The sequence below is a fragment of the Anarrhichthys ocellatus genome, unplaced genomic scaffold (genome assembly GCF_004355925.1).
Source record: "Anarrhichthys ocellatus isolate YVR2014 unplaced genomic scaffold, GSC_Weel_1.0 scaffold31, whole genome shotgun sequence".
In the NCBI taxonomy this organism is placed as follows: domain Eukaryota; kingdom Metazoa; phylum Chordata; class Actinopteri; order Perciformes; family Anarhichadidae; genus Anarrhichthys; species Anarrhichthys ocellatus.
Genome location: NW_022280061.1, coordinates 3,699,682 through 3,715,286, shown reverse-complemented (window position 1 = coordinate 3,715,286; position 15,605 = coordinate 3,699,682). Strand labels below are relative to the sequence as shown.

At 42.7% G+C, this 15,605-nt stretch overlaps 1 protein-coding gene across 1 annotated transcript; it reads left to right on the top strand.

The window, feature by feature from the left end:
• The first annotated feature begins 1,273 nt into the window (after positions 1 to 1,273).
• rps15a (ribosomal protein S15a) lies at positions 1,274 to 5,150 on the top strand. The gene is made up of 5 exons (XM_031864631.1): positions 1,274 to 1,340; positions 2,265 to 2,402; positions 2,696 to 2,775; positions 3,109 to 3,194; positions 5,019 to 5,150. Exons 2-5 carry the CDS (start codon positions 2,270 to 2,272, stop codon positions 5,110 to 5,112), a joined length of 393 nt encoding a protein of 130 aa, XP_031720491.1. The 5' UTR covers positions 1,274 to 1,340; positions 2,265 to 2,269; the 3' UTR covers positions 5,113 to 5,150.
• The last annotated feature ends 10,455 nt before the right edge of the window (positions 5,151 to 15,605 follow it).

Below are 15,605 nucleotides of genomic sequence, written 5' to 3'. Positions count from 1 at the left end.
TGTTTGTTGATTCTCTTGAAGTCTTTATTGTAACACAATCATAAGCTATATGCAAAAAGGTGAAATGAGAAGATGCGTAAGGTCTCTGACCTCCGACCTAGTTTTCTTTCAGACTGAAAAAGCCTCACAGAGTTTCTTATAGAGCACTAATCAGTATCTGTTGATCCATAGGGAACTATATACTCAATCAGTCTGAGGAGCTTACATCTCAAAACATATACTCTTTATGTATGATGAGTAATTTAATGTGGATAAAAGAGGACATTTCAATTACGCAACACCAACTGCTTTGTATACATAAAATGAGATAATGCAAAAATAAAAACTGGTCTTATATTGAAAAGGAAAATAATTAAAGTTGTTTCTTAGCTTGTGTCAATGAACCTTCTGAAAGAAACAAACATGTCTCCTGCTTTATCTTGGCATTTTATTTTATTAAATTCTTAGATTTGATTATATGCTAATCTCAGTTGGCAATAAATAACACACATTTTCTTCAAAGTGTATGTACATTAAATTCCACTGCTCAGCAGAAACACTATTTAAAAGATTGCACAAATTCGGGCATCATGCTCGCAAATGTGAGACCAGCAGAAGTGACAGGACACATATTAAAGACTGCCTTGAACCTATGATGTAGCTGGGCCTCTTCTGTTTTATGACCCACCATGACAGTACAGATATTGTGCTTTTGGAAAATTTCAAAACAAAGATACCCTAATCTACGATTAATATTCTAAAAAACAAAAATTAAACTTGTCAACCTTCCTTTGCTGCCATGACATGGTCATATCATCCTTCTTGCACTGAAATCGACTGTGCATAAAAACAGGAAATCGGCTTTGTTTTTTAATGTGCTGAAAATAAATATTTGATTGCACTCAGAAGGACGTATTGCTCTAGATAAGAACATTAAAATATGATTGTAAAATACACTATGCATATATTTCGCACTAGCTAAACGCAATGGAACGGATACAAATGTATGCATGCAATTTTACATCCTTACTACTAAGAGGCGCTGTTTTAAACTTGACACATGATAACTAAAGATGCTGCACGTATCTGATGGTGAAACCTGGTTGAAAATGTTTTTTTGTTTTTGGCCGAAGGCCTTAAAGCTGTTTTTAGAAGCCACATTACCGGGAAACATGTAAATGTGCAAATAGTCTCTGTATCGTTTTATATTGGCACAGCGGGCGTGCAGTGCGTTTCTGATGAAAAACATAAAGTCATTTCACGGTGGTGGGGTTCATCTTAGTTTAAAAAGGTCTTGGATTTTTTCCCATAATGCATTGCCGTTCGCTTCCACTTCCTCTTTCCGCCATATTGCAGAACCGGTAAGATGCCCTTTTTCACTGCCACTCTCAATCTTCTAAGTATCTCAAGCATCTGCATGTTATATGTCCCATTTATGTGATCATCTTGAAGCGTAAGTTCATATTAATGATTTGGGAGTATTATCGCCTCGATTGGTGGGACGAGTTAAACACAACCGGACTACAAATTTCACCGGACAGTACCTCAGCTCGGCCCTGGGAATTGGTGCGTTCACTGCGCCTGAAACGGCTAGCTTCGAAACCACAGGAGTGTTTTACTTCAAACAAATAAGACACATATATATATATATATATATATACGCTCTCCGTTGATATGCGAGGCTAACATTGTGTCCGTGGTCGACACGTCGTTGAACACTATCTGGGGGATGCTTTACTACTATGTCAGTGTAGCGTAGTCGGCTAAGCTAGCTAACGTTAGCTTCTTGGTGCTCATGAAGGACCATGCTTTGTGGGAGTCTAGCGTATTTAGTGTTACTCAAGCGAATTATATGAGTATCTGCTGCTGCGCGTAAAATTCGGCTGGTATCTGCTGAATATGTATCTCACGTAACTTACCAACGTTAGCCTTGTTGATAGTAACGCTACCTGTGTGTGAGAAAGGCACTAGTCGTGACATAATTAGTGCTAGCCAGACTGCTTACTGGAATAAAGTGTCATGGGCTTCACTTCTTGTACATTTTAATATTTACGGACGAGGTCCGAGGTTATCTATCATTAGTGTCCCAGTCGTATTGCATGTAGCATGATGCTCCCTTAAATTGAAGTAAACTCCTCTTCAGGTCGCTCCATAGTATGTAAAGCATTGACTGTAAAGGAAGTGGTTTGTGAAGTTGTGCAGTGCATAGCTTCATTTCTGCTAGTTGTGGCTCACACGCACACAACTCTCTAATCCCTTGATGGATCTCTTCCCTGTGTCTGCAGGCATCATGGTGCGCATGAACGTTCTCGCGGATGCCCTGAAATGCATCAACAATGCTGAGAAGCGTGGGAAACGCCAGGTCCTCCTCAGGCCCTGCTCCAAGGTTATTGTGCGCTTCCTCACCGTCATGATGAAGCACGGTGAGTGACTGGTTGTTCTCTGCTTTGAGTGAGGGGTGTTTTGGTATTATGAGACACTACGCTAATAATTTGGCCGTGTGAAAGTGACAGTGCTGTGTTCTGGGCATTATATTTGCTGTTGTAAAGCTAGAAGGAAATGCAAGTTACAACAGAGTGTATAGTTGGTGACTGGATGGTCAACATTTAGCAGAAAAGGTTTTTAAAGAACGATAATGGCTGTAGAGTTTAGTGTCTCAATGAAATCATTAAGTGTTATACTTAATAATGTTGTTCTTTGTCATTTGTACCTCCAGGTTACATTGGTGAGTTTGAGATCATTGACGACCACAGAGCCGGAAAAATTGTCGTCAATCTCACAGGCAGGCTGAACAAGGTAAACTGTCTGCGTTGAGCCAGCTGTAACACTGCTTGTAACAAGATTTCAATTAAATGCAATGTTGAATCAACTGTCTGCATTACACATGAATTGCACTACAAATTAAAACATTTAAAGCTCTATTGCAGCTGTTTGAAACTGTTCTGTCACGTCTGCTCTTCCAAATGATATAAGCAAGCCTCTAGAAGCAGCTACTTTAATTAAACTCACTGCTTTAAAGAGGGGAGTGCAACAGGGGAATACTGAAGCTGCCACAGATTGTACATCTTACAGTATTTAACTTCACGCCTGAATCTGAAGTGTTAACCGGTGTGTTTTTGTGTCTTTCAGTGCGGCGTGATCAGTCCACGTTTTGATCTCCAACTCAAGGATCTGGAGAAGTGGCAGAACAACCTGCTGCCATCAAGACAGTTTGGGTAAGAATCATATTCACCAACGTGTGTGTGTATATTGTTTTATATATGTTATATGAAATACACACACACACCCACAATAAACCCAACCTGAATGTTGGCAGTGATGTAGTGCTGACCCCACTGGACCCTTTATGTCCTCCAGTCCTCGGCTTGTGTTCATGCTCGTCTTGTCTGCTTGGTGGTCCTGTGTGGCTGCTTTGGAAAATTTGGTTAATTTAGTTTCCCCTCAAGAGATTTGATGATTTTGAGAATCCCAGTTTGCCGTATATTAGAATGATTTTAATGTAAGTAGCTCCTTCTGTTTTTTTATTCTTTAAATTGAAACCGTTTGTAAACTGAAGTCGTTGAATCTTCAGACTGCATTCGTCATAACGGTAATTTTATCTTGGAAGAACATGGACGTTGCTTGTCACTGGATTGATCTGTTAGTTTGTGTTCGTGTGACTTTTGAAGTCAAATTAATTCGGCGTTCACTTAACTGTACATTCCTTAACTTCGTGCAGGTTCTCCTGTCTGCTTCTCAAAGCCGTTACTGTGTAACATTACTACACAGACTTTAAGGATGTTTGTGTTTATACGGTGCAGCAGGATGTGGGAAAAATAGCATTTTGATAAAACATTTGTATTTAGACCAAAATGTGAGTACTTGGATTTAAATAATGTGAACCCACATGCATGTGTACCGAGGCAGCATGTGCTGTGGTCCAGACTAAAACTTAGGCGAGTCGTTTCTTCCTTTATTTGGGAAGTTTTAGAAGCACCGATGCTGCAGTTACAGAAATCCAACAAGTTGTTCTCTCTATGCCAGAGAACCCTGAATAATGGACCTGCCCGTTAGTTCTTAGCATAACTTTTTTGTGTGTTCAAGACACCATTGACCACTGTTAAAAGTAATTTAGTTCAGTACTACATTATGTTGGAGTAGGTGCTAGTCAGAGGCTGTATGTAGGCGTGAGTGATGGGAGGAAGTCATTGTTTCCTGCTCTGTAGATGCAGAATGTGAGATGAAGCCACTAATAAGCCGTGTGTTTTATTTATCATGGAGAGTAATCGGTAAAACTGAAACAATAGAAAAATCTTAGCAATTAGTTGGGTCTTGTATGTGAACTTAAACCCATTTCCTAATTTGATTGACCGGGTTATAAATTGGAACATATTGAATTGCTGTTTTGTTATCTGAAGAGAAGATGTGGGACAGCTGACCTGCAGAAGCTTCTATCTGTGGAGCTAAAATAACTATTGTAAACAGCTGGTACTTGTTGAAAGTGGTTTTCTTCTGTAGATGGGTCAACAAGGCACTGATGGTCTTCATGATGCATATTTCCAGAGTTGCACGTTATTGTCACCTTGAAGTTGTCTGGTTCCACCTTACTCGAAAAAAAGCGTAATATTCAACAAATGTGTGCTCAATTTATTAACCAATCTGCCGGGAGTAGATTTGAGATAACTGTTATTTACCTGTGGAGCTGTAAACGACAGTTGCAGTCTGAGATGCACTCAACACAGTTATGGTGCTGTGTGTGTGTGTGTGTGTGTGTGTGTGTGTGTGTGTGTGTGTGTGTAAAAGAAGGCTCTTTATTTTGCTCCTTTAAACAAACTACACTTGACAGTTGGAGGCCAGATGGTAAACGTTTTAAATCGTACTTGTTTCAGGATAGCTGGTACATGTGTTAGTGGTCCTATAGTTTTGTTCCACTTGCTATGTGCTAACTATATAATTGTGATCCGTGTGAGAGATATTGAGCTGTGTATCTCACGCAGCCTGCTGCAGTGTGATGGATTTATACGAGTGGATTGGTGACGTGCTGACTTGTGTATCCACAGATACATTGTGCTGACCACCTCAGCTGGCATCATGGACCACGAAGAGGCCAGACGGAAACACACAGGAGGCAAAATCCTTGGATTCTTTTTCTAAAATGTAAAGAACTGCAAATAAAAGAAATGACAGGTGAACGCTGGAAGTCTGCTGTGACTTATTTCATACAAAGAGGCGTCTGTTGAGAAGAATGCAGCTTTTGTTACAGGATCAATAAAAGTCCTCTGGTTGAGACAAAATCCTTGTAGAACACACTAGACTGCTGGTATGTTTGGGTTTCTGACAAGAATGCAACGTGAAATACAGACTAGACGTGTAAAGATGTCACGGAAAACTGAAGTGAATAAATTATAATTGATAAAACATTTGAACAGAAGTTGGTTGACACGGTAAACAAGTAGAATCTGCTTACCGTTGACTCCAAAATATATTTTTAAAAAAAAATTTGTAAGATCTTCATTGTGCCAACAAACTCCTCTATATAAAACATAATATACATTTAAAAAAACAAAATTGTATCTCTATCACAAGATTATAATGTGCCACAGGTGACTGAACTGAACAGCCATTGGTCAGAAAAATGAGCTCGAATACCAATTTTCAAGATTACATGAAACACCGATCTTTGAGACAATAGTCCAAAATATTGTAGGTGCATGAAAAATACTAAATGGAATTTGTTGGACTCAAGTTATGCAACATATGGACGTTGGGTGAGTGTGAGTGTGAAAGCATAACTTTGTCTCATCTGTGGTCGTTGCAATTAAGTGAGGACTTAATTCAAGAGTGAAAAGCAAACTGCTTGGCTCGGCTCAGGCTTTAGTGGCTGCACATTGAACTGAGAAAGTGATAAAACATTTATCAGTCGACCCACTGATGGCAGCTGTTGCGCTAAAAGGTGTAAGAGAAGCATGCGGCTGCCTATTGAGACCACAACACCATTACAGAATCTACTGCAAGTGGTTGGAGTTTGACATGCCTGCCCCTGCGCATGCCTCAGAGAGTTACTTCCATAAACACCTGACTGAAGAGGACTTCTGCTCTGACTCCAGACGAACCTCTAAAAGGACATCCATGTTGTCTCTGTGGCCCCAGCAGCCATTAAGCCACATCTTTGCTTTACCACTGGCAGCTTGTAAAAAGCCCCGGCTCTTTGCTCCTGCAATCGTCTCACCACCGCGACCCCTTTTCTGGGGTCCTCTGTGTATTTTGTCTCGTCTCCAACCTCTTCGGCGTCTTGCTGCTGACCTCACATTGGACTCTGAAGAGGAGAAGTAACAGCCTGCTAATGCAACATCTCTGTCCAAGTGCTCCTTGTGGGCTGAGAGCACACGCTGCCTGCCTCCCTCATGGGTTCACAGCACTCAAGCGCTGCCTTGTAAACGAAAGAAGAAGAAAAAACCGGAGATACCAGCCAGGATACGACACTCAGAGAAATCCGAAGAGCTAGAGAAGTACAGCTTTTATGCTCTGTTAGTGACATAGACAGGTTGATAGTACTTGCAGTATTTTAAGTGCGTGGGGGGGGGGGGGTTGTAAAGTATCAAAGAGCACAGACCAAAAGAAGCGGAGCCGAATTGACTGATTTGGCTCGGACCATGTTGTAAGTTTAAAATCTGTCTGGAACCTTGAAAGCCTCTAACACCCCCCCTCCCCACTTCCATTCATGCCGTCTCTCTCTTGATGTTGAACTTTAATAAAAAGAGAGCACTTCACCAGAAACTCTGCCAGACTCCTGGGGAGAGATTAGTTAAGACGTGCTTTTAAGAACACACTTCTGGTGAGCTCTGGATAGAGGCATTTACATTCCCTTTCAACGGAAACGGTATTTTAATTTATTACAGCTTATCAAGCTTAGTATGTTACCGTATCTTAAAGTACAGGTATGAAATGAAAGAACTTTGAAATTTCAAATAGGAATGTAAGTTCCAGAAAGCATGAAAAGTATTTAAGATAAGAATTCAACAGTCCAGATATACAAATAAATGTAAAGCAAGCTGTCAGTAATCGTTCATATTTGTTCTAGCACCCTCACACTCTACACTATTGCTGTTACTGTTCAGAAATGTCATTGTTTTAAAACTTTGTCCAGCTTTGTTGTCCGTGTTTTTAGCTGCATTTCTATTTCTATGTATGTTCATCGACAGCAACAGAAACCAAAGTCAACTTTTATTAAATAAATATCTCTAATATTTGTGTTTTTAGCAGCATTTAATGAACACCATCTCCCATAAGCCTGAGACCAAAGGGAGTTAAATGTCACCAGCTTCACAGAATGAAATGAATCTCAGGTGTTCGTGTGCAGTTCAGACGGAACCCTGGCCGCAGCCAGAGCCGCAGCCACGGCCGCAGCCACGGCCGCGGCCAGAGTTTAAAGAAACCGAGATCAGGAGTCCAAGTAACATAAGAGGAGACCTAAAAGTAGTCAGCTTCAAAAACTCTAAAAACTTCAATCAGCCTACAAAACATCCACCATGTCTTTCTTTTTGTTGCCATTTTTACTATAAAATATAATTCCCACATCGCTTACACCTGAAACACACCAAGCAGCAGTGTGATGCCGTTTGCCTTAATCATTACATTTTTCTGAGCCCGGGAGGCGTGTTTGTGTGTTTTAGGCGGAAAGGAATTCTTTGTAACGCAGGTCAACACGTCACAGAGTTAACGGACAAACGGAGGGTCCTGAGACCCAAATCAGGCCCCTCTTACATTAAGCGTAGACATTGCAGTATGAGAACACTTCAGACCCGTTTCAGCTCCCCATGATAACTAGAGCCTTAAGTAGCACCTCTGCATCAGCGAGTAGAGTCCAAAGTCCTGAGGCTCTTTCAGACTGAAGATGGCTCGAGGAGCGAAACGTGTTTTGGAAAGCCTCCCTCATTCCTGCAAACCTCTCCCTGTTTCTGCCCCGGTGACAGAGTCTGTTTGAAGACAATGTGCAACCATACATCTGGGGATCAGGGTCCGCCGCCTGGCAGCCTCCAACATGTTCCTCCAGCCTGCACCAGATGTCAGCTGGATCCCTGAGATGTCCCTGAAGGGTTTAGAGCACCGCTGTGGAGGAGAGGGCGAGACGGGCAGCTCCCAAAACAAATAGAATACATTAATACGGAAAGAAAAAGTGTGCTGTTTGGCTCGCTTTGATAGAAAGGGCCAGAGGCAGGGGGAGAGCAACTCGTTGCAGAACGTGCAAGACAGAACATATTGTGCTTGATACCATGCTAATATGTTAAACTATAAGGAAGATGGTCGAACAATCTCATCAGGAAGGACGCATAGAGTTAAGCAAAAAGAATGAGAAATTTAAAGGGGCAGTTTGCCCAAAACATTAAGAAACCTACACCTTCTGTGGTCTGTAGCCCAGCAGATCATTATGTTCCAACCACCCAATAGAATCGTGCAAATCATCATACTTGCAGGTCAAATTCAGCAACTTTTAAATAACTGTATTTACAATTTGAAACAGGTTTTAGCCAAACATTTGAAATAAAGTTATTGGCTGTTGAAGCAACAGTTGAATGCAACCATACGTTTAAATACTTCACTCATATTAAGCCTACTCTCAGCCTTGATGTCTATTTGTCTTTTGACGTACAAATCCTCAAATGTGAGATTGTTGCTGCTGTGTCTCTCGTGTTGAACCAGCGCTGCTCTGTCCACATTGATTTCTGTTCTACTTGCTAACCTCTGATTCCTGTACACACAATCTCCATCGCCTCGAGTCATTTCTCGCTGCGACTCGGGCTGAGGAATGAGAGTACTGTGAGATGCTTTGGTCCCTCAGTGTTCTTTCCCAGCGTGATGCTGATGGAGCTCGAGCAAAGCAATTCAGTGCTGTAAAGTCCTCGCAGGAAGAAAGCATTTTACAGTTGACACCGAGGTCCTTGTGCAAACATCACATCCATTACCACGGAACCCTGAGAGACGGGCCTTTGGAGTCTGGAAACGTATTAGCTGCTTGCTATAATCTCATCAGTTTTCACAGAGCTGCCTTGTCCAGCTGCACTGTGGGTAATAGATGCTCTATTCGTTCTGTCGTTGAAGTTCCCCGACTGAACACTTGAGGGCAGTAGAAACATGTCCCGTCGTCAGTATTCCTCCTCATCCTGCATTCAGGCCGGGCTGGCTGGCAAGCAGCGAGACTAATTATGATTGATTCAGAGATAACAGAATTAATATTGGAATAGCAGTAAGAGTTTGAAATGTGGATTCAGTCAAAAGACCGACTTTTCTTTTACTCCGCTCCACATTGTCTCCTGCCGCCATAAATCACTTAGCGGGTCGCAGAGAAGCGAGGGAGAAAAACAAAGACGATCTGCAAAGTGAAAGTGGATGTGCAAAGTGAATTGAGGCAATTGTCTTATTAATTTATACATTAGATATATTTTTAATGTCAATATTCAAATGCAGGGTGGGAAACAAAGTCGGATGGGTATTAAATCTGACTGCTTGACAGATCTTGAGTTGATCAGGAAACAACTGTCTCAGCATGTGATGAAAGTCAAGGAATCTTTTTCAACTTCGATCAACGCTTTCGCAATAAATCTGCATTTATGGGGGAAAGAAAAGTAGAATCAGTAAGCAATCAAAAGCAGACAAAGCCTTTGCTGATTTCAGTTGATCAGGTGACACAGTCCTGTGCAGGGCTGCTGCTGTACCAAAGCACACACTGCTTATGTTACCATATGATGTTGCATGAGATCATACTTTGCATTGCACTACTTGCAGCCATGTGATTTATTCCACCGCTCCGACAGACAGCGTATCTACAGAGACCAGAGGAAAGTCTGGTATAAATGGTGGCCAGCTGAGAATAAGATATGAAAATGTATCTTTTGTGGAGAGCGAGAGAGAGAGAGGAGTACTGCTGTATCTTCAAATACCAATGAATTCACACATTCCAAGGTGAAATAGAGGGCTGTGCATTGTCATATGGTCATTTCACTGATACACTTATCTCGTGTTTTTCACTCTCTGCCCTATCTCTGTCTGTCTGTACGCCTTATTTACTATAGGACGACCCAGGGAGGCAGGATTGGTGGGTGGGAAGAGTGCGTGTGTTGGTGTATTCATGGTGCAGAGGAGTCTGGTGTGCATATGATGAATGAGATAGTTAGGAAGCAGAGAATTTATGGCTGTGAATGCAGCCATCCATTCTGCCCTGCAGTCCCTGGCTGTCCTCAAGGGCATCGTGCTCCTCCGGGTCCCATCTTAGGTGGATCGCCGGGATCCTGCTGCGGAGAGAAGACATCGTTTACCAGCAGCCTCACCTGCTCTGCTTCCCTCTATGCACGTCCAGCAATGGTTAATTAGCAGGCAATGAACACAAGCTGCTAATGCACATATAATAACATGGAGGCCAAGAGGTGCCAGTGGGAGGCTGCCGTTATTAATTAGGCCTCTCATTTGTCCGCTATAGATCACCTTGAGCATTATGGTCCAGGTTGCCCCGCAGTAAATTTACAGCCTGAGAAGTGATTACTGTTAAGGCTTAAATAATAAATGAGTAAATATGTAATTTTACTCAAGGCATAATATCCCATCTCATATTAATTTACTGGACCCAGCAAGTACTAAACAAAATAAGTTGCTTTCCATTTCATTTTAATGATGAGCTGGCATTTTCTGTAAAACCACCATTACAAACGTCACTGATATTACTGGTTTCTGATCTGCATTATAACTCAGTAATATCAGCTATAACTGCACTTTGTGCTCCTGACCGTCCAACCTGACCTCCAGTATTAGAACCACATCCCACAACTCCCACCGTAGCTCCTCACAGACGATGGTTGTAATTCACACAGACACGAGACGTATCTGTCGGACAAATGTTACCCACAGCACCGTACTGTATAGCGTTGCGTCACATCTGATCTCTGCATTTCATTACACCATCGAATATTTGAGTCATCAAACTATACTAGAGGATTATTGTAAAAGCTGAACGAGGTGTCAGGAAGCTGCATCTCCTCAGCTTCCTCCTGCAGATTATACTTAATGAACATTTCTGTGCAGTTTCCTGCTGCAGGCTCCCATCTGCCAACACACGAGTCGCTTTGTTATTCACAGGTGGTGAACCATCCTCTTTAAGGTTGTGTATTCTCTGTACACAACTTTTTATTTTATTTTATGCCCCTCAAACATAAGATTATAAAAATACCTCGAAATAAAACACAGTCTTCTGAAAGCCTAGGATTTTAACAAAATGTGTTAATAGTTTCAACATCCCTCCAAACAATCTGGGGATTCGGGGCCATTAGAGAATAAAATACAATCTTGTCTAGAAAGGCAATGATTGGAAAACTCCCTCCTTTACGTTACCATATTGTCTTATCTTTGCTTTGGAACAATCTGCCGTGGGTTCACTTGTTGCTGTTGGTACGTATATGATGTGTTGATGCTTTTCCTCACATTGAGTTCGGGTCTGGTGTCTTGTTCGAGGACTAAAGTCTGGCAGTTAGAACCTCACGTTAACGCACTCTTTCTCCAACCACTTAGCCGGATAGAGCACCGCAGTCGAGTATATTTGCGGTAAGAGTTTTTCAGTTAGGATGCTCGTGTGTTTTGGCCTCTGCACTGCCGTCAATGCCCACTCAACACTCAAATGACATCACTTCACAATTACATCATCCTGTCTTTGCAGGCAAAAGAAACACGTAAATGTCGCGGGCCATTAAAGCGGATGAATGCTTTGACTTTGTGTTTGGTGAGAGTGAGGAACACTAACGGTCCGAGGGCCCGTGTGACCAAATGTGCACACGTACACGCACGGCAGCGAGCATTGGAAGGATATTAGTGCTCTGGGGCGCATGTGAATGCTTGTGCTTTTACGTGATTTCATGGAAGTGTTTGTGTATTTGTGTGTGTTTGACAGAGAGAGAGAGAGGTAGCAGCTGTAGGAGCCGAGGCGCCCCGGGCTTTATAAGACGTCAGACCCAGCTGGACGCCTCCAGGGGAGGTCAGGATGTGTTGACAGCTTCCTGAAGCAGATGAGAGGGCAGAAGTGGCTCTGCCTCTCATCCCCAGCTTATGTGGACGTCTCTGAAGATGGCACAACACATCACATCAGGCTTCATCTGTAATTAACACTTTGTCAAGGGTTTGTTGAAGGGCAGGTGTGTCTGATGGGAGGGTGTGTGTGTGTGTGTGTGTGTGTGTGTGTGTGTGTGTGTGTGTAGGCACGTTTCATCAATTAATGTAAAAATGTCCAAAGTTATTGATTAAGTGTGAGCATGCAGAGCAGATGTGCGTCGGTAACCTTACTCTTTGAGGTCTTATTCACAACAGAAATGCCTTTAGTATTCATGCTTGCATGTAAAGGTTACAAGGTGGACATTCCTGCTTTGAATAATAATCACTCCCCTTCTCATTTTAAAAGACAACGCTCAATTTTGAACATAAGCTCCCAGATTTTATCCTCCAGTTCAATCGTCTTAATGTCGAACCAGCTGAGTAATGACCGATTAGCTCGGCAGTCGCTCCATCCTTCTCTGCAGGCCATCGGGGCCACTGGCCCTCATCATTTACAGCCTCCAGGTGCAAAGGTCAGAGGCAGCTGTGATCCAGGCAGCCATCCCACCATTTAGGTGCCTTCCTCTTCGCTTGGCAGCTTCCATATTGATTTGATTAGTTGCTAATTAAAACTTGGCAGGCTGGGCCGGGCACAAAGGAGATCGCTCAATTAGCGGGGTGTCAGAGAATCTAATTCTCTCTCTTTCAGCCTCTTCCTCTGTCTCTCTCCCCCTCCCATCCTACTCCATTACACATCTCCATTCTGTTTAATGACTATAAAGGATGAGTGAAACGGGAGGGAGGATAACTCTCTGAGGAAAGAGATTGAGCACTGTCAAGGAGCTAAAAGCATCCAGCCCTGTAATCCTTAAACTAATCTTTGCTTAAAGATGCAGTTTGTAAGTTGTAAAGAAGGCGCCGGCTGCCAGTGGACGTTTGTTTGGGCATGTTGCCTCCAGCATGCCTTGATGCCCTTTACCTTCTCTTCTCTTCTCCTGGCAAGTCTCACACAAGCTGTTGCATTTTTAGCGGTGCGCCTCTGGGAGAAAGAGTTATGAGCTTCAAGATCCACTTTTTGTGTTTGTCAAGACACCAGATTTCTCCACCTCTGTAGACGGGAAGTGTTCTATTGTGAAGGCTGTTTCCACTGAGGAGCTTCGTGTGTTGATTCCCATTTGATGGGTTTCTTTCTGAACCTACATCTCACAAACTGCGTCTTTGAGGAAACATCTCTGTTAGAATAACAAACTGCGGCTCCGGGTCCTTTTGGGGTGGAATGTGCTCCTCGCTGAATTCATCCATTTCGCCCAAAATGACTGCCTTGCTGTCTTTTCATCAGTCTCTGTCTGCAGTCTACAGAGAGAAGATGACAGGGGGATGAGGTAAACTCTGTAATACGTATTCTATTGAATAGAGTCCTTTGAGGCAGCAAATCGGGTCAGTTTGAAGCTACAAGTGTATCTGCGGATTCTGCTCCAGTTCTTTCATTTTGTGAACCACACAGAGTGGAATATATGATGAAGTCAGGAAGGCAAGAGGGATGTATAACCGGGACTATTTGTTATCAGTTAGCAGCAGCAGACTTGACTTTTTGGATTCTTTGCTTCCAGCGACTCTGCGTCTCCAGACTCAGCGCCCACGTGAACCCCGTGGCTTTACGATCTGCTCCCAAGCCAACTTAAACAACTGGGGGAGTTATCATTGTCAACACAGATTTAGATACTGTATGTGACTCTCTGATGCATGTCAACATATACAAGCACACACATCCATGGGCGACGCTCTCTATAGGACGGAGGGCTGTTAGAGATTTCACGACGGAGAAGGAGAAACCTTTGGTTGTTCACAACAGAAGGAAAGAGTCAGAAAGCAAAGGGCACATGAATTGTATAAATCATCCACCATACTGTATCTGGTTTATGTAACAAAGTCATTTAGTTTTGTTCACTTTCTCAGCCTGTGAGGCTGCAAATGAAGGACACCTCGCAAACTCACACCCACACACACACATACATAACAGCTCTCCTAAATGTCCTTATTGTTAAGCCTGGCCTTCATCATCCTCCTATTCCTGCCAAACTGGACAGAGCCTGCATTCATTAGTCAACCTCATACTTTTATGTAATATTTACAAGCAGCAGTAGGCTGTATTTGAGCGCAGAGACCCGGTGCTGGTCTGGGCACTGACTGCAGGATAGCTGCCTCACCTCACACCTGATTGACTCTGGCTTTTATACCGTTCCTCCATTTTACAGTAGAGCAGCGCAGCCTAAAATGTCAGCAGTCACCAGTTACCAAATGCAATCACTCACAGGCTGGAACTGATTAGCTTTGAAAAAGCCTGAATGGCGTTCTGGTCTGCGGTGTACATAGTAGGCTATTGTCTGGTGCCTGGATGCACACGAGCAGGGTATCCCCTCGACATGTGTGGATAATGTGGACGGATTAATCTCATTCATGCAAAAGAACTCCTACAGATTATGCCCCTGCCATGTACCTGTGAAGCTGAAGGCAATATACCAGTATACCGTATGATCCATACTGTGGTGTGAGACCATCATCTGCAGTCTAGCTTAAATCTGATATGTTCTCATCTTAAAGGCCCTGTACACTCAATCAGCTTCTTACTATTAGCGATGGAGCTCTACATAAACACAAATGTTTCTGCATCTTTGTGCTCTTCTCACTGGTTTGGAGTGAATGGGGCTCAGTTGGAAAAAGGGATTGTCGCATACTTTCCTCCACCAATCGGGTCTTGAATCAAAATGTGATGACAGCATGGACAGGTTATAAGAACTGGATACTGGACTTCGAGATAGCGATCATTCTTTTAAATGGAAATTGCTTGCCCAGTGCATAAGTCAAGAAGGTTTTCTTGCTTCTGGGTTTACGTCTGCGTTGTGTCACGCCCTGCCCAGCGCATTTCTGCTCACTCCATAAACATTACATTGGGATGATGTCACACACGTACAAACCACTTTTCTAGGCTCTGGCTCTGGTATCGCTACCCTAAGCTTGCCCGTCTGCTGTAAAACATATCCTGGATAACATCGGCATATTCCATTATGTCTTAATCTGAAAATGCTACATTCAGAATAAAACCTAGTTTAGAAAATCTAAATGAAATACGCAGTTTACATGACCCGTATCAAATACTGGCGAGTATCACTTTGATCCCCCGAACATACAATCAACATATTTCCCAGGATCTACTTCTTCGGTAGAAAGCAATTCCAAAGAAAACGTTTCTATCTGCGGGCCTGTTGTGTGTAAATGTAATGGATCAGAAAAATACAGATCGGAACACAAGCACCGTGGTGCCACTCTGAGTGTTCATCATCTCAGATTAAAAATACAATCTCTAAGAAAGTGTGTGTGTGTGTGTGTGTGTAACAGCGAACAAAAGGGCATGTGAAAAGGACAAAGATAAAGATAGAGGGTGAGAGAGACAGGAAGAGAGTCTACGAATGTCGTAAGAACATCAAGACATAATACAAAAAGAGAAACTGAAAGCCCACACAGTGTGTGTGTGTGTGTGTGTGTGTGTGTGTGTGTGTGCGCGCGCACCTCAGGTGACA

Coding starts and splice junctions, on each gene's coding strand:
- rps15a (XM_031864631.1), top strand. CDS start 2,270: ATGGTGCGCATGAACGTTCTCGCGGATGCCCTGAAATGCATCAACAAT. Junction 2,403..2,695: donor CACCGTCATGATGAAGCACG/GTGAGTGACTGG, acceptor TTGTACCTCCAG/GTTACATTGGTGAGTTTGAG. Junction 3,195..5,018: donor CTGCCATCAAGACAGTTTGG/GTAAGAATCATA, acceptor GTGTATCCACAG/ATACATTGTGCTGACCACCT.